Below are 26,443 nucleotides of genomic sequence, written 5' to 3' on the forward strand. Positions count from 1 at the left end.
CCATGCCCTCAGAGCAGGCATCAGCCGGGGCCAGCGCTGCTCCTGATCACATCACTGCAGCTGGCACAAGTCAACTCCATCGAGAGCCAGCCAGGACCATTCTGTGCACGTTTCGTGGACCTGGAGCAATGTGCAGTTTCAGCTGCTGCGTTCTGATCTCCTGTCTCGCCCAACAGCCACTACCCAAGCCTCATGGGAACCAACACAGCCGCTCTCTCCAGTCATCCACCCCATAGCTTTGAGGTTCATCCCAGTTCTTTAGAGCTAAGAATATTGGAGCTTGGATTTTTCTTGTATTAGCATTTTATTTTTTTTTTTACAATTTTAGTATCTACAGACCCTGCTGTAGACAGGACTGTACCATGTCGAGTGCTATAAAGCAGCAAAATGAGAGCACAGCTCGACGAAACCACAGCTTACGTATAAGCCTGGAACTTGCGTCCCTGCAAAACATCCACTCCTTTCCCATGTCATGTTGAGGTTTGTGGTTAAAATTGCACCTTGCGGCAGCGAGTTTCACAGAGCATGTTCGCGTTATGTTTCAACATGTTTCCTTTCTTATTGATTTTCATTTTGTGAGATTAGGATCACGAGCACCCACTGTGCTGATAAGAGCAGCAGCGTCCTGTCTGCTGCCAGCGTGCAGAGGAGGTCTCAGAGGGAGGGAGAAACACTGCCTGGGGCAAACCATGGTCTTCAAAAAGGGGGTATGAGCAGATGCAGTTCTGCATATTGCTAGCTGACCAAACAAGTCATTTCAGATCAAACACCACATTTTGTTTAACCAAAAAGCCGCATTTTCCATCGAGAGGAAAAGGTTATCATTAGAAGAAAAAGAGTCAGAGAAAGAGGGAGAAAAGAAAAACAAGCTACCAAAAAGCATTTCGCAAATCCTGTCAAATTCAAACCAAGGAAAAAATAAAAGCATTTACTTCCTCAGCTCCAATGCCATGCCCATGCTGCCACCTGCAGGCACTTGCTCCTGCTAAGCTCACGCTGCCTGCTTGCTGCCACCACAGCCAAGCACCGAGGGACCTTTCACATCTCTTGCTCCAGTTGCGATGCTCTGGGCCACGGGAGAGCTTAACAGATTTCTGGACAAGGGCCCTGCAAACCCGACAGGATGGAGAAAAGATCTTGCCCCAGCACCAGAATCTGCATTTTGCCATGCAGCCAGGTACACTGGCGCTTAGGCATCATCAAGAGCCCCTCAAAAACAGACCCCGGCCCTGCACTACCCCAACAGCTCAGCACGTTACGGCGTCCAGCACTGCCTCGTGAAGCAGCAGAAAGAAATTGCCCAGGAGAAGAGAGGAGCTGGCAGCAGGGAGACCGTGTGCAGGGTTTGGAAATGCAGACAGATTTGTGAGGCTGGCAGCAGGGGGGGCTTTAGTTTTATTGTTTCGGTAAAGCACTGTCTTCAAAGAGGATGCTGCTCATGTCTGGTTCGGGGTTCAGCCCTCCGGGCTCGGCCAGCCGGGTGCCGGTGAGCTGCGGATGTGCCCGTGTGGGGCCCAGGGGGACACAGGTGCCCCGGGGACGAGGCTTCATCCCCAGCAGCCACTGCCACAGGACCGCAGCTGGTGGTGCCATGCTGTCGCTCCCTGCCTGCCCCGAACCAGGATTTCTGCAGGAAATGTGTAAAGGGCATCGCCCACCAGGAATCAGCTCCAGCAAAGCCCCCCGCTGGCTCAGCCCCATCTCCCCAGCGCCCCGTGCTGGGCTGCATCACCAGAGGAGCTGTGCTGCAACCATGCCCCAGTTTTACAGGTTCTGGCCTCTCCCTGCCAAAAACACACCGCCACAAACCCAGAAATTATCTGCAGGCTCTGCCTCCTTGAAGCAAACAGCCACTGGGGGAACGGAAATCTGTCGCCCTACTGGATGTGAGCCAAAGCAGGCGCCAGCAGCACAAACTGTGGTGCCCAGCGGCAGTCTGCACACACGTGGCTCCCAAATGCCAGTGCCACGTTTGCTTGGGTCTGGGTGGACATTTCCACCTCCCTCCGAATTCTGCAATGAAAAGCCCAAGGCCCTCACCTGCCTGGTCAGGTAGGAGGAAACTCAGCAGTGAGTGCACAAAGTCTCTCCACTCTCAAAGTGCTCCCACTCCTTCATTAGCTATGCAGCAGAGCTGGGGAGCACAGTACATTTTCCTTGCTTTTCTGGAAAAGCCAACGGATGACATGTTTTCACCAACACCTCCATAAAGGGCCAGAAATAAAACAGTCTTTCAAACCCAGCTGAAGAAAAGAAATTCCAGCTGCACAGAAAGGGCTGAGGGAGTTTCTGCCCTGCCTCCCGAGCCACGGGAACACCACCTCGGTGTCTGGGAGCCTTCTGTGCTCGTGGGACTGGCAGCTCTGTATGCCCATCCACTCAGCCTGGGCGCATGAGAGGCTGGGTACAAGTCCTGCCTCGTCCCCTGGAGCAAGGTGCCTAGAGAGCAGTATTGGCGTAAAAGAAAGTCCCATGTTTCAGTGAAGCTCTCCTTTAAGGGAAAAAATAATTTTCTTATGCAAGGCTGAGGTTGCTTGTGCCCCTGCCTAGTCATTCTCAGGCACCTCCAAGGGAACTGCTGCGCACCCCGCTCCTGCCTGCACTCCCCAGCCACCTGCCTGTGGCTCCAGCCCCACACATCCAAGGGCAGAGCCTGCAAGAGAGCAGCGGCACTCGAGCTGCTCGCCGGGCACAGCCGGGGTGATGGCAGCGGGTACCGGCAAGGGGGTGGCCGCTGTTTGCCCCAGGAGCACGGGGCGGGGCAGCCTCTGGCCCAGCAGCAGCCAGGAGGACAGCAAGCACCTCGGGCATGGGGGGCACGCTGCAGCTTCCAGAGCCCTGAGCGCATGCTGCAGGGCTTTAGCCAGGCAAAAACGCCATCCCAAATCCCCACCGAGAGGCCCAGAGACCGTTAAAGGCATGGACAGATAATCGGAAATGGACGTTGGCTCTCACACGGGCAGCACAAAACAAACACCGCGCTTTTCCACGGGGCAGAGCGGACTGGAGGAGCTCCCAGCCCTCCCTCCCGGGACCTGAAAAGCCCGTGGGCAGGGCTCGTCCCCGTGCCACGCACCCACCTACAACGGTTAGAACATCCTTCTCGATGTCGGCCCTGATGTATATCCGGCCCCGGCGCTCGGTGTGGTCCGTCCCACACAAGCTCGGGACGTTCATCACGCAGCGCTTGTGCACGTTCATCATGCAGGCTGCAGAGAGAAGGAAAGGTTTGCTCAGCACCTCCTGTTGTCCTGCCACAGCTCACAGGGGAGTTGGGGGTGGGCTGCGGGGAAGAACCCCTCTCCCTTTAAGTGAGGATGTTTGCGAGGGACTCGGGGACAAACACGCAGCAAATGGACCTCCAAACCCAGCCAGAGACCTGGGACTCCAGCAGAGCACTGCACAGAGATGGGGCCCCACCAGCATCCCTGGATCTCGCCTACAGACTGCAGGGCTTTTAGCCCTTGCTCTAATTACTCAAGAATTTTACTGATTTATCAGACTTCTCTTCCATGCCACCCATGGTGCAATGCTGGGAATTCAGCTGGATTCACCAGGACTTGATAAAAGGCATCAAATACCCCCATGCCTTTACCTGTATATATATATGTATATGTTAAACTAACTCAGTTCTACTTGGTAACATTTTAAGGTGATAATGAATACACTGTTCCCATAACAGTCAGCAAGCTTCTATATTTATGAGAAAACCAGCACATGGTGAGCACCAGAGTATGCTGTTCCCTGCAGACGGCGTAAGCATGTAAGCAGACGCTGTATATTCACAGTCATTTTAAATAGGAATGTACAAGATTGACTTGGAAAGTAACTAATCTCTCTCCCTATCCCCCCTCTTCCTCCATCCCCCACCTTCTCTCCGTGTAACTCCCCAGCTGCTCCTGTGCCTGAGGTCAGGCTTCTGCAGACCCGAGTGCTGGAGCAGGCTGGGTGCCCCTGCCCCTGCTCTCCGGGTGCCAGCGGCACCCCCAGACCCCGCCGCCAGGTGAGGTCCCCGCTGCTGGCTCTGCCTCCTCTGCTGCAACTACAGCTGCCAGTTACACCACTTACTGTCACATTTCATCCCCTGGTGAATGAGCCCATACAGCAACGACCCGCAGTGGTCACAGAAGGTGGGGCTGGAATACGTGTGGATTTTAAACTTGTGTTTGCTCCGGGGATCCTAGGAGGAAAACAGAAGAAAAAGATTATAAACTTGCATCAAATACTGGCAGGGAACCTCCGTTCACTGTGTTCTGCATGCCAGCTGGCTTCAGAGGTGCCGTTAATGGACTTCAGTCAGCAGCCACCGATTGATGTGGACCTTTTCCAACAGCCACCAAGATCCAGCGTTATTACTCTCTCTCTGTGTTGCTATAACAATGAAAAAGCAAGGCATTGGCTTGTTTAGGGATTTATTGTTTTTAAATAACTTGGTCTTAGCACAGCAAACACCAGGTGAAATTGGTATGTAGAGAACCAAGAGAAGGCCTGGACACCGCTCAAGATGCATGGCAACCCAGCGGGGTAAAGCAAGAAAAAACACCCGTGATGTCCACCAGTACTAAGACTAGCCAGTAAACTCCTTTGTGCCCTGGTACCCACCCCTCCCCAGCACGCTTTGAGGGAATCGAGCAGCATAAGGAACACTTCTAATGTCTGGAGCTTTCTTAAAGCCAACTGCCGATGCTCCTGCAGCGCTGCATGCCAAGCCAGGAGCGCCTGGTTTATTGAAGTCACTTTGCAGTCTTGTGCAGCCTTGCAAGCAGGGCCCTGCTTTCAGGAAGCCCTCAGCACCAGGATGCCCTTTCCTGGGCTCTGCGAGCAGCACGTCCTCGCCCCGCCAGCACCAGCTCCCGCGGTGACCCTGGTGCCTCAGTGGGGGTCCGGCCCCAAGGCCCCCCCGGCCTCCTGCTGCTCTGCCAGCAGGGGGGCCCAGCAGCCAAGAGGCTCTCAGCAAGACCCCCCTAACCTGAGGGGGGTCACGTTCAAAAACCTCTGTCCTCAGACGCCGCGAGCAGAGCTGAAGCAAGGACAAGACCACGGCAAGTGTCGGCTGGCTTAATTTCATCTCAGGTTAATTGTTTAGAGGTTAGGGATGAGGCACAGCTCCTGGCTCAGTCATTTGAGCTGACTGGCTTTCTAATGGCCTGGAAAGGTGCCCAGGCATGAGGAAAGTCACCTCTTCGGGACACTATAGGCTAAGTAAATAAATAAAGAGCAGAGTCAGAGCCTAGCATGACATAGCTGCCAGTACAGTACCTTCCCCTTAAATTAATTTTCCTACCACTCTTGCACTGAAGCTTTCAGCTGCATTAACCACTAATATTCTCTATTCTTTCTCAGTGTCACAGATAACTTGAGCGATACCAGAAAGACGGACAAGTAATTGAGCTTCATTTAATTCAACCTGTTAAGTGCAAGGGATTAGGTACAAGCTGCAGCAAATTTATGTCACTTGAAGCTGGAAATCTCTCACGTTTCACCTGAAGCAAACCTCTTGTTGATACCGAATGCAAGACGCCTCCTCCCAGCAGCTCACCTGTCAGCTGTGTGACAGGAGGCCTGAGAAGAGGGTTCACAATTCACCCGTCTCCTGACAACCTCCAGCTACCAAAAATACAGTTTGGTAAGTAACAGTGTACCTTCAAGAGCCTTTTACATTCCCCAGAGATGCAAGTGAGCACAGATAACCTAAGTCTTGATGTTAGGGCTACCCCTGGGTCCAAGCAGCCCCAGCTGGGGGGCATTGGCCGACCACCCCCTGCCCTCATGGCACCGGGGCGATGCCAGCAGGACCCGGGCACCTCGAGCACGAGCCACGGGCCCGCCAAACCCCAGCGTGTGGCACGGGGAGGAATCGCCCCCGAGCGCTCCAATTTCTGTGCTCCCTTCTTTATAGAGATATTCCTGTTTAGGCAAATGAAAGCTTTAGTCATTCATAAAAAACACAAGCTTCATGCAAAACGAGACAGTTTCCACCTCATGCAAATGATTTTAAATTCCCCCTGGAACTGGGAGTTTCAAAGAAGTCAGAGAGAGACAATCCAGGCACGCAGCGAGCAGTGCTTCAGCGGCAAGACGTGCTGCCGTGGAACAGCCGCAGCATCTCCAAACAGCCCCCAGCGTCCCGAGGCTGCGGGGCAGAGATCCTCCGCTCGGAGGACGCCAGATCCATCACTGGGGCGTTTGGGGCTTTACCCGTTGCTGCCCACCCCCGAGGGGCTGGTTTGCAGAGACCTGGCAGCTGGAGGCAGCCGAGGGCTGGAGCCCAGCAGGGCACGAGGGTGACGGAGGAATGGGCTCGGGGAAGGTACGGCTGCTCCCTGAGCACAAGGGAGCAGGAGGGACCTGCCTCACCCTCAGTGGTGCATTGGAACGTGCCAGAACCTGGAAATTCTGGGTATCATTTTCGAACAAGGCTGAAGTCTTTACACAAAGAGCCTATTTTTGTACCGCAGAGACAGAGATGACGAGATCACTGCGTATGCAGATGCTGAGAGACTTAAAACAAGAACAGTTAAAACGAAGTTTGCCAAGAAAAGAAAATCTGCTCCTCCTTCACTCCTACCAGAGCAGCGCGGTCCCCAAAGAACAGGACAGAAAAAGCTTTCTTTGGAGCGGAATTAGAAAATGCCATTAAGAGTGTTTTACTGCACCGAGAAGCTCTGACCTTTCTCATCAGCACTGCCACAGATCTGTCATCCTCCGCGTGGAGAGATGCCTGCATGTCCCGAGGACGGGAGCTGAAATGAGCAGGTCAGCACGTGCGCCAGGGAACAAGAGGAGCAGCTGCTGGCTCTGAGCGGTACCGGCAGGTCCCTACCCACCAGAGAGGCTCCTGCTTCTCGGCTCGACAGCAGGCTTCTGGTGTGCAACGAGCTACTGCAGAACTGCATCTCTGACTTGCAGAGATCTCAGTCGTCGCCTCTGCCTTTCGTCAGGGTCATACCCACCACCGAGCCCGCTGGATGACTGCCTCGGTGCGAGACGTGCCTTCCCGCGGGGGCTGCTGCAGGAGCCGGTGCTCTCCACCGGCGTGCAGCCGGCGGCTGGGAGCAGCGACCAGGTTGACAATTCACCCGCAGCTCCTGGCAGGCAGGTACCGGTGGCTCTTTCTGTCAGGACAGCATCGCAGCAGAGGCCCAGCACCAGGGCACGAACAGGGTGCGAGCAGAGCACCTTTGTCATACCCAGAACTGCAAACAGTGCACTGGGTGCTGTTTGGGCTTTTATTTACTTCTGCAGTAAATTCAGCTTTACCTGGCTAAGAGGAGACGTAGCTCAGGAAATGCCTTTGCCTTCAACACGGGGAAGGTGAGAGGTGGGGGGGACCAGAGCCTTCCTTAGGCCCAGAAGCCTGAGCCATAAAATATTTTAAAAACATACCCAGCTCACTCAGGTTCATCTTTAAAATAAGTCACACATGCAGGGCACTTCAGTTTCTTTGCTTTCCTCATGATGATAAAAAAGATAAATAATAAAAATCCCAGGCCCCAGCTCCTGTGGCTTTCTCCCACACCACGGCACCATTTGTCCTTCAGCAGCGCGCAGCCATCTCCTCTCCTCTGGGATGCAGGCATCCAGGCTGAGGATGGTGATGCTATTTTAATCCTTTGTACTGACAAAATTTGCTGGACTCTACAGAACAGCCACTGAGGTTTGCTCCAAAATTATGTGCCCCTGCTTTCCATATCTTATTGCAGAGAAAGCCGTAAATTATCTCTTCTGAAGAATTAACGCAGCTCATGTGAAGAGACTATTTTCAAGTGAATTTCATAGCAATTTAGGCAGCTTAATAGCAGAGCTCATACAACACAGTGACAGCTTGCTGTCTGCACCTAATGAATCCCAACCCGCGGACATTAAATCAAAAACCTTGCACTTTGCTCCCACATTTCCCCCAGGGAAAGTCCCCCGTGGTACATAACGAGCAACTCACAGCAGAGGCACAGGAGCGACCTAACAGTGACTCTGAAGGTGACACTGGAAAGCAAAGCCTGCGCTCCCTCCAGGGAGGATAACTGTGAGGCATCGGGAACACTAACGAGAAAGCTCCAGGAGCATCCTCATCCTGCACGCGTTCTTGCTGGCGAAACCCAGATGCAGCTGGGGGGCAACAAACTGAAGACAACTGCGGCCACCCCGATGGGGACTGGCGCTTCTGGCGAGGACGGGCTGTGCACAGCGCAGCTCTGCGCCTGCCTGCACCCAGGCTCCGTGTCCCAGCCCTGCAGCCGCTCAGCCCCAGCCTCCAGGTCTCTTGCTTTTCTACCCTTCGCAGCACCGCAGCTGGACCAGGCCTCGGCACTGGAGGGCCGGGGGCTCGGCTGTGCAGGCACGGCCACGAGCATCGCAGCTGGCGCTGCTTCAGTGTCAAACACACGGCCGCAGGTAAAACCTGCCTTTGGCGGCTTTCCTTGGCAGCTTCCAGCAACTTAATACATTTTTATTGACAAAAGATCTCATCTGCTAGTCAGACAACCACAAAGGGACACAGATGACAGTTATTCTTCTCTTGCTGCTGCCAACACTGAATAAAATACACTCCGCTTACTGAGCAGCAAAAAGACAAACTCTGCTTTTTTTCCCCAAGCAGCACGAGCATCTCAACATTATTTAAAAATGTTTATTAATCGTTCACATGGTGTGAGAGCCACTGTTCCTGTTTAAGCTAGCTGCATGGAGCAGGCTCCCCCAGCCCTGTCTGCACAGGCTGCAGCCTGGAGGCTGCCCGAGGGCACTGGGAGGCCTCCGAACTGCCCCAGCCCGCCGGACACGCTGTTGCTGGATGCCCCTCACCAATGCTGCTCAGGTGGGCACGTGTGGCACCACCCGCTTCTGCCCCCCAGATCGTTTTGCTCTGCACACACCAAGCCAGGAGGTCTCTGGGGATGCAGGCTGGGCGCAGACCCAACCTCAGTCTCCCACCCAGTCATTTAACGGGAGGCTGCAATCTTAACAGACGTAACTAGACACACACAGCTCCCCGAGGAAATGAGAGAAGAGCTTTTCAAATTGCAGGGCTGAAGACAAGTGCAAACTGGCAGGCGAACGAACTCGGCTCTGGCGGAGCCAGGGAAGCACCAGAAGGTGCTGGGAGGGAGCAGCGCCGATACATCTTCATCCCACAGGAACTGTCACCGGCCGTCTGCGCCCGCAGCGCCTGCAGGAGGAGCCAGCATGTGCCCTTGCACGAGGGGCAGATGGCACCCGCCGAGAGCTGGAGAAGTTAATTAGCACGACGAAAGCGAGCAGCAAGTTGCAGCGAGGCGCTGCCGTCCTGCACGGAGGGGCTGGCTGCAGCCCCCGCCCCTGGACGCAGCCCGGAGAGCAGAAACCTGAAGGAGCTGCCGGTTCTCGGGCAGCACAGGCGGCGTCTGCTTCTGCTGCCGCTGAGAGCTCGCTGCTAATTGTTGCCATCACACGTTTACCCAGATGCTCCAGAGAATAATGCAAGCTTTGGCAAGTCGAGGAACATCCCCTGCCCCTGCTGCAAGTGTTGGTGTGGCAGCTGGTGATGGGAAGCACAAAGGGATGGGCGTATGCAGGACAAGGAGCACCCACTGACACTGATTCTAGAAGCACCAGTAGGGCCACAGCTCTAGCATTCCCCATGAAGCTTCTCTCTTCTAAAAGTAAATGACAATATGTTTTTCAGCACACACACACAATTCTGGATCTTTTCACGAAAGGAGGAGTCCAAGGCAAAGATGAAATGGTTCTGCCTCCAGCAAGCAGAGAGTGTGGACAGGGCATGGGTACCGCACCAACAGCACCGCAGATATCCTATCCTAAAGCTGCAAGTGCTGGAAAAATTAAAAGCAAAATCAAAATGAAGCTACAGTGGCCTGTTATCTTCCTGGAGCAACTCGGATATTTATTAATGCATCTTGATTAGATGACCTTTAACAGGATAATGCAAAGGAGGTCATTTTCATGATTATTTTGTCTACGATTTAAATAATTATGCATTCTACTAATAGCTCTGACTATAATTAGGTTTGCCAACTGCATTACATTACACATGCCTGATTTCAGCTCCTGAAGACCTTGCCATATTTCAGAAAACTTCAGCTTGAATGGGCATGCTAACTCTGCCTCCTGCAAACAGGAGAACACAGGAGTGTCAGAGCTTGTAATAAAGAACAGCACAGCTTAATACGTTTGTGTTAATAAGGATTTCAACAACATTAACATGAAGACTATGGCAAAGCTAAAACCTTCGGCAGGAATGCAAGGCAGGCAGCAGTTTGAGCACAGTGCAGCATGGGCACAGTGTGTGGCTGTAAGCAGCAGCACCCCAAAGCCCAACACAGGGCACATTTGGACTGAATTAGTGAAGTAAATGGCAAAAGCACCACTGTCTTCAGCTAGTCAGCTGCATAACAAAGGTACTGTCCTCAGCAATGTTGATGGCCAAAACACAGACCCACTGGAACATCTCCAGACATCAAAAGCAAAAAAATCCTGCCGTGACTTAGGACCAATCTAGCATGAAAACAGCCCCAGCAGCTTCAGTACCAGCATTTGTATCTAGAGCTTCAGTCTCCATTGTGAGAAGCTTTTTTTTTTTTTTTTTTTTACTTAAAAGCCCTATCATCTCTGTATAATTAGTCCTCCTCTCCTGGGTGGAAGACTCATACTCTGTAGGCTTTGCAAGGTTAAACACATGCACGTTCCTCCAGGAGGTTCAAACACAACCAGATCAAACAGAAAACTGCTCCAAAGCAGAACTAGTCAACGATAACAGAAAGACTTTGACATTTCACCGCTCTGCAGTCTTGTTACGCTCTGAAAAGTGGAAAATGTCAGCCTCCTCCCAGGGCCATATGCCTGAGACATGCACAAACCACCGTCCCATAAAACACTTCAGCACATACTTAGCTTTGAACAGACAATAGTTTTAGGTAACTAATATCACCCAGCTGCTTAGAATTAAGCATCCACATGTACCACAAGTACTTCACAGGATGCAAAATGTTGTTGTTTTTTTTTTTTCATTGATCCTGAAGTAACTATGAAGTACTAAAAGATACAGAGATCAAGCAGAAAAGTTAGAAATTTTTAAAATATATTTTTCCATTGGCTCTGTGGCCAGCATACCAGAATACAGCAGCTCTGGGGATGAGAACCAGCAGCCAGCGGGGCTTACAAGCCCCAGACCAGCCCGGGACCTGGCTGAAACTGCTGCATCCCATGTCTGCAGCTCCCGACAGCACCGCCCGTGTCAGCTGCTGCTCCGCACCGACCCTGCGGATGCTGAGCACGGGGATGCCATCTCAGGGAGATGATCTCTTCCCTCGCCAGCTCAGCAAAAACACGTGGCCCATTGTAATGAAGAACATACTGTAAGGTTTAAACAAATGCGATAAATTAAACTCATTCTTTCTGCAAGATTTAATTGGATATTAGTATTTGTGAAAGGAATGACAGTTACCAGATTGCTCCACAGACCAAAAAAACATAGCTAAAATTGTTACAACCTAGATTCTATCAGTGTTTGACATAATTACAGGTCGCTCTAGACTCATGCCATGGTTATTAGTGACAACAGAGCAGAGGAAAACTCAAGCTTCGCATTAGTTCGGAAGGAAGCCCTGTCCCCAGTTGATTCCCAATGTAGACAAGGCATTGTTATTTGCCAAAGCAGTTTTCTGTCTCCTGATTCAAAGCTTCTTAAGGATTAAATTGCTGCAAGAAGCCTGATTGCCAGTGCAGAAGGAATAAAGTTTGCCCTGCATGCATCCCCCCGTTAAATCCCACCTGACAGGCATCCAGGAGTACAAAACAGAAGATCTCCCAGAGTTTCACAAAATAACATCCAGGTACAAAAGGGCCATTTTTGCTCCCTATTTTAAGTCTCGAGCATCTGCATTCCTCTCTCCATTTTTGGAAATAATGTATTAAAAATGAACTAACACCAGCTGGGCAGCCTTTACATGTCCGCTTGAGGAGCCACAGTGGCAACACTTACCGAGCAATAACGGCAAGCTATAGATAATTTGATCCGGGGCCTTTAGGCACGTCCTGGTTCCAAGTGGCACCTCTAAAAATGTGACAGTTTAGATTTAAGTTAGATCTTTCCCTTTCCAGGCAGAGGCTACCCACGGTTAACCCACAGTTGGACGTGGAGGCAAACTGCTGGTAATCAACCGGCCAAGGGGGCTGCACACTGGGACCGGGACCAGGCTGTCAGATGCTTCTCGTTTCTGCTTGTTCCCTCCAGCTTGGGCAGGGCTGGTGGGGAGAAAGCATGACATCAACCCCCAGACAAAACCACACAGAAATGGGCAAAACATCTCCCTGGCACCTGCTGCCTTTGCTGCCTGCTGTGAGCTGCTGTCCAGATGATGAGCGAGGACGAGGAAGCGGTGCCTGGGTGGGCAGGCTGCCCAGCTCCCGCGCACGGCTCAGGAGGTGGCATCTGGCTCGCAGCTCTCCCACTGCCAAACCCCATTTTCCTTGAACAAGGTTAAGTGGTTTCAGCATTTCAGGATCCTTCGTTCCGTCTCTCTCTGCTGCAGTCACGTTTGCTGGCACCTTTCTGCCACTTTCGCACCACGTCAGGAAGTTTTCAGCTCTGCCGCCTGTGAGCCCTGCGCAGCGCCCCAGGGCCGGGGCTGCAGCAGGGGCAAGGGGCCAGCACCTGGGGGGCAGCGTGCGGCTCCCCAGCAACCCCAGCCACTCGTTCGTGCTGCCTGGCGCTTATTTGCAGCTCCCAGAACTCAAGCAAACAGACCTCAAGTCAGCACCCAGAGCCAGATGGGCTTTAGCTTTATGCTTAGCAGGAGAAAAGCAAGCAGGCCCCCTCTGGCACCAGCCAGAACACGGGACCATGCTCTGCATTGGTGCTCCAGGCATGTCCAGGCCAGCGGGAACAAAGAGCTGGTGCTGGGGTCCTGCCCTGACCCCCGGCCCACCCCACGTCGTGCTCAGCACCCAGCCTCAGCAGCCCCCCACTCCTTGCCCAGAGCAGCCAGCACCTGCCGCTGCAGGCAGACGGGGCGGGAGCCTCCAGGCTCTGCTCAAGCAGCATCTCCTCCTCCAGCTACAGCAGCCTCAAATTTCATCTCTGCACACACAAATATCTAAATATATACCTAAATGTATATATTTTTAGATACATGACATACATCTCATAGCCTGAGCCAGGTCTGCAGGGTACAAGTGGGTCTTGCTGCCATTTTCTTTATGAGTTGTAGATGACAGAGTAAAGGAGAGAAAGTGCCCGCGTTAGAGCTCAGCCGACAGCTGGAAGGAATCTCACAGCGTGACACCACTTAGCAGTGAAGGACACTGCAAAGCCTCCACTGTGCTGGCTGCTCACGAGCGGCCCTGGGCACCCTGCACTTCTCTGCAAGCACAGGGTGGCAGCAGGGGGACCACTGGTGGCAGCAGCTCTGCTGCCTGACCTGCGTGCTGAATTCTAGCACAGGAGTGTGCATACAGAAGAGCACATTCCTGTGCTAGGATGAAAAGGTTTTCCCTCATTTATTAACAGACTTCTAAGAAGGTAAAGTATAAAGACCACAATGTAAAAAGGAGCAGGGTGTCAAGGGTAGACGGCTGGGCTATGCTTCTCCCAGCAGCCGGGGGATGTTCCTGCCCCCCTACCCGAGCACAGAGCACCAGGACAGGTAGGTGCCTGGGGAACCCCTGGGCTGGGCCACCCCACACAGTCGGAGCAGGCAGAAAAGCTTCCCACTGCCCCTTGGCCCCGACACCAAGACCCTGGGGCAGGCGAAGCAGAGGGGGACCATTTGCACTGGTTTTTAGCCACATAAATTCAGTGCTATTTCAATGACAAGCATCAGAGCCCAGGCTCCAGAGGCAGCGGGTGCCTCCAGGGGTGACTCAGAGCCCCCGGAGCCGGCTGCGCTCACGCCCCCCCAGCCTCCTCGGCAGCCTCCCGGCAGCACAGGAAGCCCGGTGGGTGAGCAGAGACCTCCCTGTGCAAGGAAGGAAGACCTCGCCCCCTCTTCGTCACCACGGACTTAATTGCAGCGTGCTGCAGAGAAATTGCACGCTGCAAAGCCCGTCACAGCACTGCCACGGCTCGGGCCAGGGGCGCGTCTGCCACCGGGGCCAGGAATAATGCTGCGGCATGCCCCGAGCTCAACATGGTCAGATGGGGCACAGCAGCCGCTCCGGACCCTCCTCCTCATACAGAAGTGCCACGGACCAGCAGTCCTCAGGATCAGAGCATTTGGGGACGCGCTAGTCTCCCTTAGGTTAGCATCTCTACCGCATCTCCTTTTCCCCTCCACTAACTGATTTGTAAGGTTCAATAGCTACCAATACGCTGCAATTAGCAGCAGTCCCTGCGGAGCTGAAAGCCTTCCGTGAGAAAAGCAGTAGCCATATGCAAAGTGCCGGGGGGGGGCGATTTAAAAAACAACACAGAGTACCTTGTCTAATTGTCTGGTGGGAAGTGAAAATAAAAGTGGGCTTATCAAAGTGCGCACGAGTCCCACCATGCAGCCCGGGAGAGCAGCGAGCACCACGTCCCAGCAGAACAGCGCAGCCTCTGGCAGAGTTTCTGCATGAGGAGAGCCGAGCTAACGGCCGCTCCAAGAGATGTTGTAAGAGAAGGGCTTGCTACACACGGGCTTAATGCCCTGCATGCTTTGAAGCATGCTCCTGACTGCCCTTAACCAAGAAGCCTCAGAGCAGTGCTCCCAGCACCCAGCTTCCAGCCCGGAGAACTGGGAGGCACCAAGCAGGGCAGCTTCCCTGCCCTCAGCCCTGGGAACACCCAGGAGCTTCATTTGCCTCTTCCTCCTTTGACAGCACATTGACACCACCGCTCTGCCAAGCATCCTCCCTGGAAGCGAGGAGCACTGTCAGGAAGGCTTCAGCACACTGGAGGGCACTGTGCTGTGCAGCCTGAGGCTGAGGAGCTGTGAGCAAACACGCCCCAAGAAATCTGTGAAATTCAAGCTGGGACTCGACTATGAGCCTTAAGAGGGATAAAAGCAAGATGCATTGCAAGAAAGCACACACTCCCTTACTGTCAGCTGGCTGCATGCTCTGTGCTGCCACGGAGCCAGCTGCTCACACACGTGAGCCCTTGCGAAGCATTCAGAGGTGTGCTTCCAGTCCAGCTCCTGACCCCCATGTGGTGATGCAGAAATGCCACCTGACCCGAAAGACTGTACATGTGGACCAGGCTGGGCATTGAGATAAAGTCACTGCTCTGCTGGAGGCAGAGCGAGCAGCTTCCAGAGCAGTGCTGGGGCCTGGGGGCGTCAGGCACCAGCCCACCCATCGCTGCTGCCAGGGTCCCTGATGCCAGCTCCGTGATGGAGCTACCCTGCTGGTTCTTCGGGACCAAAGCCCAGCCAGGATTGCTCCAAACCCAGTAAACTCATACAGAAGGAGAAGTCAGGCAGAAGGGGGAGACAGTAAGCCTGGGTTCTGGTTTGGCTGGAAAAGTAAAGCAGTTTTGGCAAAGGATCCCAGACCACCTTGACTGACGCTCAGCCTTCTCCGTGCCCCCCCAGACTCTATCCCACCGGCACAAACAGTCTCTGTCTCCCCTGCAGACATCTCCTGTGGGCCAGGGAGGATCCTCAAGTCCAGGGCCGGGCAGGACATGTCCCAGCTTCAAACACCCCCAGACCCACAGCACTTGCCCTGCGCCCTGCCCAGGTCTGCCCCTCTCTGCCAGCCAGGCGAGTGGCACTTCCCCAGATCCCAGCACCAGCCCCATTCCGGGCAAGGAGACTGACAACGTGTGTGTAGCCCCCACCTTCAGCTGTGTGCTGCACTTCCTGCTCCCACTGGTTCTATTTTTAAGGGTGAGAGTTCTGGTGCACTGTAGTTTCCCCAATTCAATCTCTTTTCTCCTAGCAGTTCCCCAAATTAGCCAGTTTCCACGGTAAAACACACAAACTGCCAGACAGACCTGAAACGCTCTGGCAGAGCCGTGCAGAGAGGTTTGAGTGAGCTCTGCTTTGCTACTCCAGCTCTGTCACTCGCCCCCGAAAGCACTGGGATCCACCAGAAAATTACACCCTTGTGAAAATAAGGATGGGGACATAAAGTCAGCTGGCTTGGGAGGGGGCGAGGGGGAGTGTTCTGCATTTTCGGTCGTGTTTGCTTTATGTATTTTGTTTAAAGAAACATCACTACTGCTTTCTGAAAGTCACATCTAAACTGGTATTATCCAGTAATTTATTTTTTTTGTCCTTGATGATGCTGCCTTGTGAGTTTTGTGTTTTCTGTCTGAGGGAGTCAGAGCCTAGGAGGCAACACCCACCATGCAAATCACAAGCAAGCACGACATGTGTCTTCAGGTTTTTTCCTGAGTAGACCAACAAACATATGTACCAGCTTAATTAAACCTGCAAGATGATACGAAACAGAGTCTTGAAAAAGCGACGTCTGCTCTTCCTGATAAGGGCCCCAGGTTGGCACCAGGGAACCTGCACGCGAGCAGCTGAGAGCCGCGGGAACCGGTAACGCTGAGCAAACACAGGGCAGTGCAGAACCGACACCTAAACAATGATGCGGGGCAGTGATGCCTTCAAAAAAAGTAATGAGCTGAGGAGGAACAAGGACAGGCATATATCCTGAGGCTAACTCCAGTCTAGTAAGCATCTTTTAACTCCAACACAGTAAGCACCTTTTAAATGACAGCTAATTCTTCCAGGTATACCACTTACGACAAAAGGAATTGATCAACACATTGAGCCAAACCTTGCCAGAAGAGAGAGCATTCTTCAGCTCAGAGCACATTGGCTAAAGTCATCCACGGGAAGATTAATACATCTTTTTAGTGGTCAGTGCTTTGTGCATGTTAATTAACCCGAAACATAAAACATAGTTCACGTGGCGGCCCCTCGATGGGAAAGCTGAGGCTGTGACTCAGGGGAGATGAGGTAAGGCTATCGGCTGTTGTCCCAGACTGAAACGTCTCTGGATTCCTGCACATTCTCCCTGAGCTGCTGAGAGCAAGTTATTGGGGGATTTGAAAATATTTTGAGTGTCTCGAAATATACAGGAGCCCACACAGCTATGATAACAATGAATTAGAGGTGCACGTGAAATAGCGTCACAGAAGTGTCGTCAGCCACGAAAGCCGGAGGAATGCCTTCTGCAAAGTGCTGTGAAACAAAGCGACACAAACACCAGTCGTGGCACTGGGCTGGTTACTTACATCAGAGGCAGGGCCCTTATCAGCGCCGGGGCACGAGAAGGTAACGAACTCATGGCACCGCTTGTGCACGACGAAGCAGCAAACTGCAGAGAGAAGACAGGGACAGCATCAGAGGCGCGTTGAGATTTTGCACCACATGAATCCAGAACTGAAAAAATAAAAAGCAATTAGGTTGATTTATGAGAAGAGGCATCTAGGACTCTAGGCAGTTGTTTTTTTTTTTTTTTAAGATTTAAAATTCTGCTACGGATTTCTTTATCGACTACTGTCAACTGGACCAGGCATTTCAGTAAAACTAAGCAAAAGCAAAATGTTGAAGAAACATCAGAGAAGGGCTGGGAACCCTTACATTCACTTTGAGCTCATTGTCACTTGCTGAAAGCACGCTGAGGTCACCCCCATGTATGAGAAGAGGGAGTAACTGGCATACGTGGATATCTGAGCTGAAAAGTTCATGTGTCCAAAAATGGAAGCCTGTACCGACGAGAACAGGTGGGCAATTTTCCTCCCACAGCCCTGCTTTTCTTTAGTAACTCCACAGCCTCCATTTGCCAGACCAGAAGACACGTACTTCTCCCTCTTCTCCCTCCTCACACACGCACGTAGATGACAAAGTCAATCTTCTGGGAGCGGCGCAGTAAATTAATCCCAACGTGCCATCACCCAGACTTTCAAGCATGAGTATCCGGAGCTAAATCCACATCCCTTAAACCAGCAAACCCTGACAGCACACACTAATCTGAAGCCGCCAGCAGTGTTTTGCAGTCTGTGCAGCCAACGCTCTGTACTTAAAGGCTAATTTTTCCCCACGCCACGTGCACACCTTACTTGCAGCGACAGGCACCCAGAGGCCGCCCGCACCAGCCACCGCTGCGGGCAGCGCCGCTCGCAGGAGCCGGTCCCAGCCCTGGGGACTGCTGGTTTTCCTAGCAGAGCCGAGCCGTGTCGGTCTGTGCTTTGTGTGAGTGAAACCTGGGCGCTGAGCTCAGCTGTGTCTTAGAGCTCTCTTGCTGCTACATCCTTTTCCCAAGGGCTGTAGTTATGCCAAAAGCAAGAGCAACAACAGACGAGCTGCGCTGGCTGAGGGGATTCTGAGAAACTGAGCATGAAAAGCAAATTGAGGCGCACCTAAACGAAACAGGTCTCAATTGCATCCGCATAGGATTGTTCTTAAGGAACGAGGAGAAACCAAGTGACGTTTCCCATTAAACTCAGAATCCCCTTATCGTGTCCTGCTACATACAGTTTTAAATTCATTTTCCTTTTCACATTTTTCATTATGAAAAGAACAAACACAGAAGGTTGGAGAGGCACAGCAGCTGCCAGGAACTCTTTCCTCACAGGACCTCTCACTTGCTTTTCTGAGTCTAACAAATAAACATTTCTTGAAAACATTGTTCACCATTTCTGTCATTTGTATACGCAGACAGAAGCATCTGGGAAGCAGGAAGGAAGAAATTAGAACTCTATTAGCAAAGATTTGTCCTGAAGTGTGTGTATAAACTCAATAAGCCTCCCCGACACGCCGGAGCGCGGGCACTGTTGGGAGTTGCACACTGATGCTGCAGGAGGTTCCCAGCAGAAATGGGGTAATTTGGTTGGGCTGAAGAAGCAAGCTTACCAGGCTGGCCTGCCGAATGCCATTCCTCAGTGCCATATAAAATAGGCTGGTGAATGCAAACCTGACGCTCAAGAGTATGTAAAAAAAAGAAAAGCAAGTCCTTCGGAGCTCCACCTTCCCCAGCACCTAAGCAGCTTTTGCACTTCAGGGACAGCAATGTTTGTTCCTGCCTCAGGAAAATAACCTGCCTGCCTTTTGGGGTGGCCGTGGCTGGAAGAGGAAAGAAGCAGTTGTGTGCATGCTGGCCCTGCCTTCGGGGCTCTCAGCAGCACTGCCCTGCCCTGTGCTCTGCGCCCTGCCCGCAGCCAGCCCCGCTCTGCCCCTAGGGCCCCCGGGAGAAGCAACCTCGCTCCTCTTCCACCACAGCAAGCTGCTGGGCATTGCAACAGGTTTTCTTGCCACACTCCTTCCATCGGCTAACCACTCCTTCCTTTTCTCAACTGCCCCACGTAACGCGGTGCACTGTCAGTTTGCTGAGCTAACCCCACGGCAGCTCTGTGGAAAGCCCTCCTGAATAACAGGAGCACCACCCCGAGCACAAAGCTCACCCCACCTAAACCAGCGCTGCACGCGGTGACAAATTTCCTGCAATTCAGTACCATGCTGAAGAAAGTGCCCTCCCCAGACGCTGCCACCAGCAGCGCTGAGCACACGAGGTACACGGGGACTAAAGCAAGGTTTGCTCCTGCCCCTTGTAAGAGCGGGCTAGAGGAGAGCTTCACCAAATTAGTTATTTCTGTGTATATTCTGTTTTACTTTTCACACACACCTCCCCTGAATAGGGAGAGGGCAGGCTGTCACTTTGACTTCAGTTTATGGAAAGTCAGAAATCTGACCTTTCTATTTTTGCTCTGGCAGAAACCCGTGGTGCTTTGGTTTCGAAGCAACGCTCCCGGATCCCCTGCGTCAGGCAGATGAGACCAGGGCCCTGCTACGCCAGCACCTTAACAGAGATGTATCAGTCCCTGGAGCCTGCATCGCACAGCCAGGAGATACAGCACATCAGTGGAACTGTGGGGTTTGATTGCAGTTGGTTTAAAAACAAAGCATTAAAAAATTCAAGCCTTAAGTACTGCTGTGCATGAAGAATCTGCAGTGGCTTCTCACGCTCTGCTCATTACATGTTTCGTTTGTCAGGCAGAAGTTAGGCGATAAGGGGAAACAAGGAGGGAATACCGAAGAAGTAAGGGAAAGGAGAACGCGGTGAGTGATTGATCCTTACAGACAGCCTAGAGGATGGCTGAAGCGAGAGTGAAGCACACACAAGCCCTGCGCTAGCTATTCACTTCTGCCTTGACAGAAACCGTGAAAACAGAACACGCTCATTTCACCTTTCCACGTGCGTGAGCAGAAGAGGGGAAATACCCATTTCTAGCGGTAAGAGACTAGAAAGCCAGCACCTGAGAAGCTCAAAAGCATGCCAGATTCTTATTACAACCTCCCCTTATTTTTTCAAGGTTCTATTGAAGAGTTTAATTATTAAAGAAGGCATTAAATATACACACCCAGTTAACACCTCCTGCCCTTTGAGCAGGGACCTAAAGAATGTATTAGAAATGCAGTATTTTCTCTCCAAGTGGAAAAATGATTGCAGCGTCCTCAAAACATTCCATACTACAGTTCAATTAAGTAAATGATATTCAAAGTCACTGCAGGCCACCTTTGTGGCGACCGAATATTTAGCAAGAGTAGCAGGTTCTTCAGCAATCAATATTAATATAGTTCGCAAGGAAAATCCATTTGAAGATGATGAAGTGCAACGCTTGCCTACGCATCCAAAGCAAGTGGCTCTCTGCTGACTGCAGTGGTGTGGGCTTCGCACCCAACGCCTCAAACGAAGCTCTGCAAGCCTTGAAAAAATCCACACAAACATTTTATGCATGCTTAGGTGAATATAAGTCTCTGCAGAAAACCATCCAAGAGAATTAATCAGGTACAGGAGCTTATGCAGGTAATCCTGCCTCAACTCATGAGCATGCATCCCACCTGGCAGACACAAGAAGATTTGATAGATCTTTCCTCCCGTGACTCGTGCGTGATAGCATAAAGAGAGCGGGAGCTTCCCCCTCTGCGAGCGGAGGCTCCACAAGCACGGCAGCAGGACCGGCAGCCCCACGGAGCACCGCTGGGGCGGGCACTCCCACGCCGTGCTTGGTTTCATTACATCAGAGTTTTTGCATCTTTGTCAGCGTAGAAACTACAGTACGAGCAGCAGCTTTCCCAGGTTGCTAATTAGACAGTTAATTTGTAAATCTTATTATATGATAATAAAGTTATCAAATCCCACTGGTGAGCTACAAACGTCCTGAGTCATTTATATCCAACAAAATGAAACATTAACCTTTACCATTTGTTGTTGCATAATGCAAGACTGCTTACTGGCCCTAAATTCTTCTTTAGTGCTATCTCTATTACAGGCAACTGGCGAAACATCACTGTCGTGGGGGAAGTGAAGAACTGAAAACCCTACAAACGACGAGAGGCAGAGTCCTCTAGCTCCGATACTCTCCGCAGGCTTACAGGACCTGCTGGAACGCACACTTTTAACGGCAGCTGCAGCACAGTTTCTCAGATCTGGGGCAACTTGCACCAATGCATCACAGCAAGATCAAGTTTCTCCTTTCCTTGTGATCCTGGATACGGCTTGGGAAAAGAATTTCTACCTGAAGCAGCTCTGGCGCTAGCAAGCAGAAACCTGCGGCACTGCTCAGGCAGGGGCTGCAGGAGCCCGAGCAAGCTGGCTGCAGCTCCACCAGAGCTGCGCGCCGGGGCTCAGGAGCACCAGCAGACAGCTGCAGGACAAGGCAGCTCGCAGCCGAGCCGTGCATTTGGCTGAAGAAGAAAGGTTTCCAAGAAGGTTGGTTTCCACAGCTAAGAACTCACAAAATCATTAGGATATTTCCAGACCCTTGGAAAGAGCCTTATTTTGAAGGACGGAAAGAGAGAAAATACTAATGGTGTTGAGGGAGGGTGGGCACCAAAAAGAACAAAACCAAAACAAAGATACTTATAAGCTTCTTTGCCTAAACCACTGCTCAAAAATCCCCAAGAAAACTATAAAGCTGTTTCCTAAACTGATCGCAGAAACCGAGAGCCAGCAAAAACGAATTAAGAAGCTTTCCAAGAGCACGAGCATTGCACAGCACATGTCCAGCTGCACTTCCAGCATGGGAAGGGACCTCCTGGGGGAAGAGAGGGCTGCTAGCACAGCTCGGCAGGAGGCAGAACATCCATCAGCTCCAGGATGCTGACAGCCAGCCAAACCGGGAGGCTGAACACAGGGAGACAGGCCAGCAAATTAAAGCTTTATACAACAGCGTGCGGTTGGGAGCAGTTGTAGGTTTGCGTGTTTTGCAACAATGCTGCAAATTATTGCAGCAGACAGAAGCCCCCTGGTAAGTCCTCAGCGATGGCAGGAGGGACAAACCCAGCATTTGATTGCACTATGCAGAAATATTGCCACGAGCTGCCGGGTGGAAGCCCCCTAATTGCTGAGGACTTTCAGTATCACAGACACAAGGCTGGTGACCAAGCTGAGCTACAAAATGAACGCTAATCTTGGAGCTGACTTCAGCACTGCCTCTGCTGTACTGCCAGGTCTCACCTCTGCACCTGGATTGCAGCAGTGGTCGGCGGGACAGAGCTAAAAAGGAAACCTCCAGTGAAAGTGAAAAAAAAATTAAAAAAAAAAAAAAAAAAAAAAAAGAGCTGACAGACCTTGACACTAAATGAAGCACAATTAGAGGAGAGCTGATGCTTCCACAGCCTCGCAGCAGCTCCAGGAGCAGACAGTCCTGCGTTAAGGTACAGTAACCTTGACGTGTGGGAGAGCTGCGGGGAAAAGCCAGCCCCAACAGGAGGCACGCAGGGAACACTCTGGCACATGAAATCACTCACAGGCACCCCCCATGTTAGCGAGGAACCAGGCATGCAGCCACCACGCAGCATTTCCTTGCTGAGGTCCCCGCTGGTCCCCCGGTGTGGGGAGCAGCCCCAGCGCACGAGGCCAGAGCCCACCCGCGGTCACCGTCACCACCATGGCCCCGAAGCCAGGGCAGACCAGACACAGCCCTGGCAACTGCTAATTCCACCCCTTTAACGAGCAAGGCAGGTATCCCCGCCTCTGGCTTGCCAGATTTATTTACAGCAAACAGAGGGCTTGTTTGCCCTGTGTCGCCTGCACGCACACCTTCTTTCTCATTCCGAGTATTTTCTTCTGTTTACCAAATGTAAACAAATGCAAAGAATTTCCCCACCATATGCAAGATACCTCACCTCACATGCTCCGTCTCCACTCACATGAGTTTCCAAAAGCAGACAGTTGGGCAGCTTGCCCAAAGACACAACAATGCTGAAAGATTTGCTCTTAGAATACAAAACCCTTCCCAGTCCAACGCCTCCTGCCCAGGACAAGCCTTCATCAGAGCACTAAGCTCCTTATACTGGCACTCAGGCTACCGAGGGGAGCCAGCCCGGATGCGTGTTCCCAGGAATACCAAAGCCTGGAGCAGTCTCCGGGTTCGTGTTTTAGTTGCAACTCCCAGTGCTGGAGCTGGCTGAGCCCGTCCAAGCAGGCAGCACAGCAGCAGCAGGCCCAGGCTCCGGAGCTGGGTCCCCAACACTGTGCTGCTCCCAGCCCAGGTGTGGGTCCGAGGCAGCGGCAGCGGGTCTGGGACATGTCCAAGTGCTGGAACCGCCTGCCCACACCACCACGGCTGTCACAGCGAGAGAGCTGTCCCTGGGGAGGGACGCTGACAGGACCACGATGAGGAGCTTTTTTCAGTTTCTGGCCAAGTGCTTCTGTTTCTGAAGGTATTGGCATATCCAAGAGACTTCAGGCTTCCATCCTCAGCCCCTTTACAACCTTTGGAGAGCTACTTTGGGGCCCTGTTTCTCCAGCCTTCTCTGGCCGGGCTCTGGATCAGCTTTTTGGGGTGCTGGAAGTGCGCTCCGTGGGAAGGCTGCCCTGCACCACCCCTGGGCATGCTGCAGGAGCTGGGTGACCGTGGCTGGAGGGGCAGCAGCGGAGGCGCGCCCCATCTCCGCTCGGCTCAGGAAAGCCAGGAGAGCCCCAGAGCTGCCTCCCGGCAGCTGCAGCTCCGCCACGGGCCCCCGGCCGTCTGCAAGGGGTCTTGGCACCAGCCCGCAGCCGAGGGCTGCAGGATGCCAGGAGAGCACACAAACCTGCGGCGCACCTGGCACGCCAAGCGTGGCTGGCTCGCGATGATAAATCATTTCCTGACCCCTGCACGCTATCAGCTTGGAGCCTGCCACATGAGATTTGATTAGCCTCATCTCCCATACAAAATGCAGTTAGCTGGCAGGAAGGTATCCAGCCCTCCTCAAAAACCCAGACACTGTGACAAATGACTTCCTGCAAGAATGAACCTTGCCTAGCAACTGGATGCCACATAAAGCACCACTGCCTTTTATTTGATCTCCATTTGATGCTCTAATTTCATTGTATGAACTCCTTGTTCTGACGTTGTGGAGAAGGGGCTAATCAATTTTCCCCAAGCCCTTCACGAAATGCATAATTCAGGGAAGTCACCTCCAATGTTTGCTCCCCTCCAAGTACATTTTCCCCAGAATATACATTCCCACCAAAGAAAAGCCCTTTGTCATCCTCTGTTGGGCAGAGGAAAGTTCTGAAGGCATCAAGAACCATACCAGATACAGTATGTCAAATAAGGCAGACAGATGGAGAGTTAACAGAGAGAGAATAAAGATCAACCAAGATTCATCTAAAAATCAAGCTCAGTGAGGAGTTAAAAACCTCCCCAGAGAGCTGACATCCATAATTTAGCAGATGGTTCTAATATCATGAAACTCAAAGATTATTTTGAGCGTATCTCAGTGCGTAGCTGCTCCCCTGCAACCCCATGGAAACTCTCATTTGGATAATGTTTCCATTAAAATAAATAACAGGAGATCCAGGAAACGGGCTGGAATTCTGATCATCCGAACTGGAGAAAACAAAATAACAAAAAAGATATTTTTAAAGGAGCTTTGCCTTTATCCACCTACGCTGGGCAAACCACGAGGTCAGACGCATTAGCCCGGCTTTGCCTCCATGATGCATGGAAATGCACCGTAGCCAGCAGCAGCCCTCCGTTTGCCGTTGCCATGTTAAAAACTAAGACTTGGTATATCAAACAGTCAGCGAAGCATGATAATTGTAAAATAGAGGGAAAGAAGGTTTCCAGGAGGGGAAGTCCTAAATTTCTGACAGCGCTTTACAGCTTTTAATCACTTACAGCACATAAAGAGAAGCTGAGCTAAAATTTGTGCTATTTGGATTTAATCCCCAGCTTTGGTTAAAAGCTTCCCGGAGTCCTTACAATGCAACAAATATCTTTAATTCCCCATCAGACTTCAGCAGTTTTTCCGTTTTACCCAGTAAAAACGGACGTGCCCTGGGGTTTTTGGAGTACGGCTCCTTTCTACAAAGCACTGCCAGGACACGGCTGCGAGAGGCTGGGCTCTGGGGCGCCCGCTGGAGCAGCACCGCAGTGGCTGGTTTGGACTCCGAGGGGTCGGAGCAGGCGCTGCCGGAGCAGCTCCCTGGGACTGGGGATGCCACCCAGGGTCGGAGCCATGCCCGGCCGGGGGGAGGCTGCCCCAGCTGCTCTTCCCTTCGCTCACATCGCGCTGGTTTGCAGCCACCCCTCGGGCCCACGGTGAGATCCGCGCAAGCTGCAGGGCAAGGATGCCAAGCTGGTGGCTGTGCCCGAGCGTTTCGTATTTTGAGCAATTACTGTCACTTTCCAATTACTTGGTTTTGCAGCTAAACCCATGGTACATTTTTGTTTCTTTGCTCCAATACTCCCCTGGTTTGCAGCAGGCACTTCACAAGTCAAACCCTCCCTGCAGTACGCTCCCACCCTGCCCCTGGAAGGAAGGGCCATGAATTGCAGTGAATTCAGTGCAAAGAGAAGAGGGCCCTCACTCACTAGGCTTATGTCTGCCTTCACCATGGCAAAGCAGTCCCAAGGCACGATGAACAACTCCAGTCCCCTGACAGACACGAGGGCTGTTGCTCATTTGTGCCATTTGGCATGAAGGGGGGAGCTGATGGGTGGGCAGAAGGCAGAGGGAGAAGGGAGGAGATGCCGCCAACTGCAAGCAAAAGATGAAGGGGGTGAAGGAGATTAGGAGTGGCAAAAGGCATTTGTGTGGTTTCAGTTTCTTACAGAAAAGAAGGGGTTGGTTTTTTCTTAAGGAATAGGTGAAGAAAAGAGCAAGACAGCAGGCTTCTCTTCTGAGAGGTCTCACCGGCTTTATTTCCCTGGAAGACTGTGATTGCCTGAACAGCTACAATAATTTTCAATCCAAGAAAGCAATTCTTATTCAGACCAGTTAATTCTGCACTAATGGCACAAAGAAACCTTCACTACAGATTTGAAGAGGCCCAGCCTTTCAAATTAGTGCTGTGAAACCTGTCATTCAGTGCCAGGAAGATAAAACTGCATTTCCTGGTATTTCTGAAGTAAAAGCAATATGATACTTTATTTTTTTTAAGCCACACAATCTTCCAGCCATTATAAAAGCAATTGGCACAGCTTTGTTTTGCTCCGGCAGATAGGGGAGCAGGGACCACATCACTTCTGTCACTTGCTGCTTGGCAGGGGAAGGTGGGCAGCACTCGCTTGGGCCAGGCT

The 26,443-nt window shown here is 52.1% G+C and overlaps 1 protein-coding gene across 2 annotated transcripts in view; it reads right to left on the reverse strand.

Moving 5' to 3' along the window:
* The window catches only part of PRKCB (protein kinase C beta), a 115,832-nt gene that overhangs the window by 51,430 nt on the left and 37,959 nt on the right, over positions 1 to 26,443 (reverse strand). For both annotated transcript variants that reach the window (XM_035563459.1, XM_035563458.1), the window contains exons 3-5: positions 17,162 to 17,244; positions 4,069 to 4,180; positions 3,081 to 3,209 (exon numbers count right to left, since the gene is read on the reverse strand). In XM_035563459.1, coding sequence (XP_035419352.1) covers positions 3,081 to 3,209; positions 4,069 to 4,180; positions 17,162 to 17,244 — 324 coding nt within the window. The remainder of the gene's footprint in view (positions 1 to 3,080; positions 3,210 to 4,068; positions 4,181 to 17,161; positions 17,245 to 26,443) is intronic.

The sequence above is a fragment of the Cygnus atratus genome, chromosome 15 (genome assembly GCF_013377495.2).
Source record: "Cygnus atratus isolate AKBS03 ecotype Queensland, Australia chromosome 15, CAtr_DNAZoo_HiC_assembly, whole genome shotgun sequence".
NCBI lineage: Eukaryota > Metazoa > Chordata > Aves > Anseriformes > Anatidae > Cygnus > Cygnus atratus.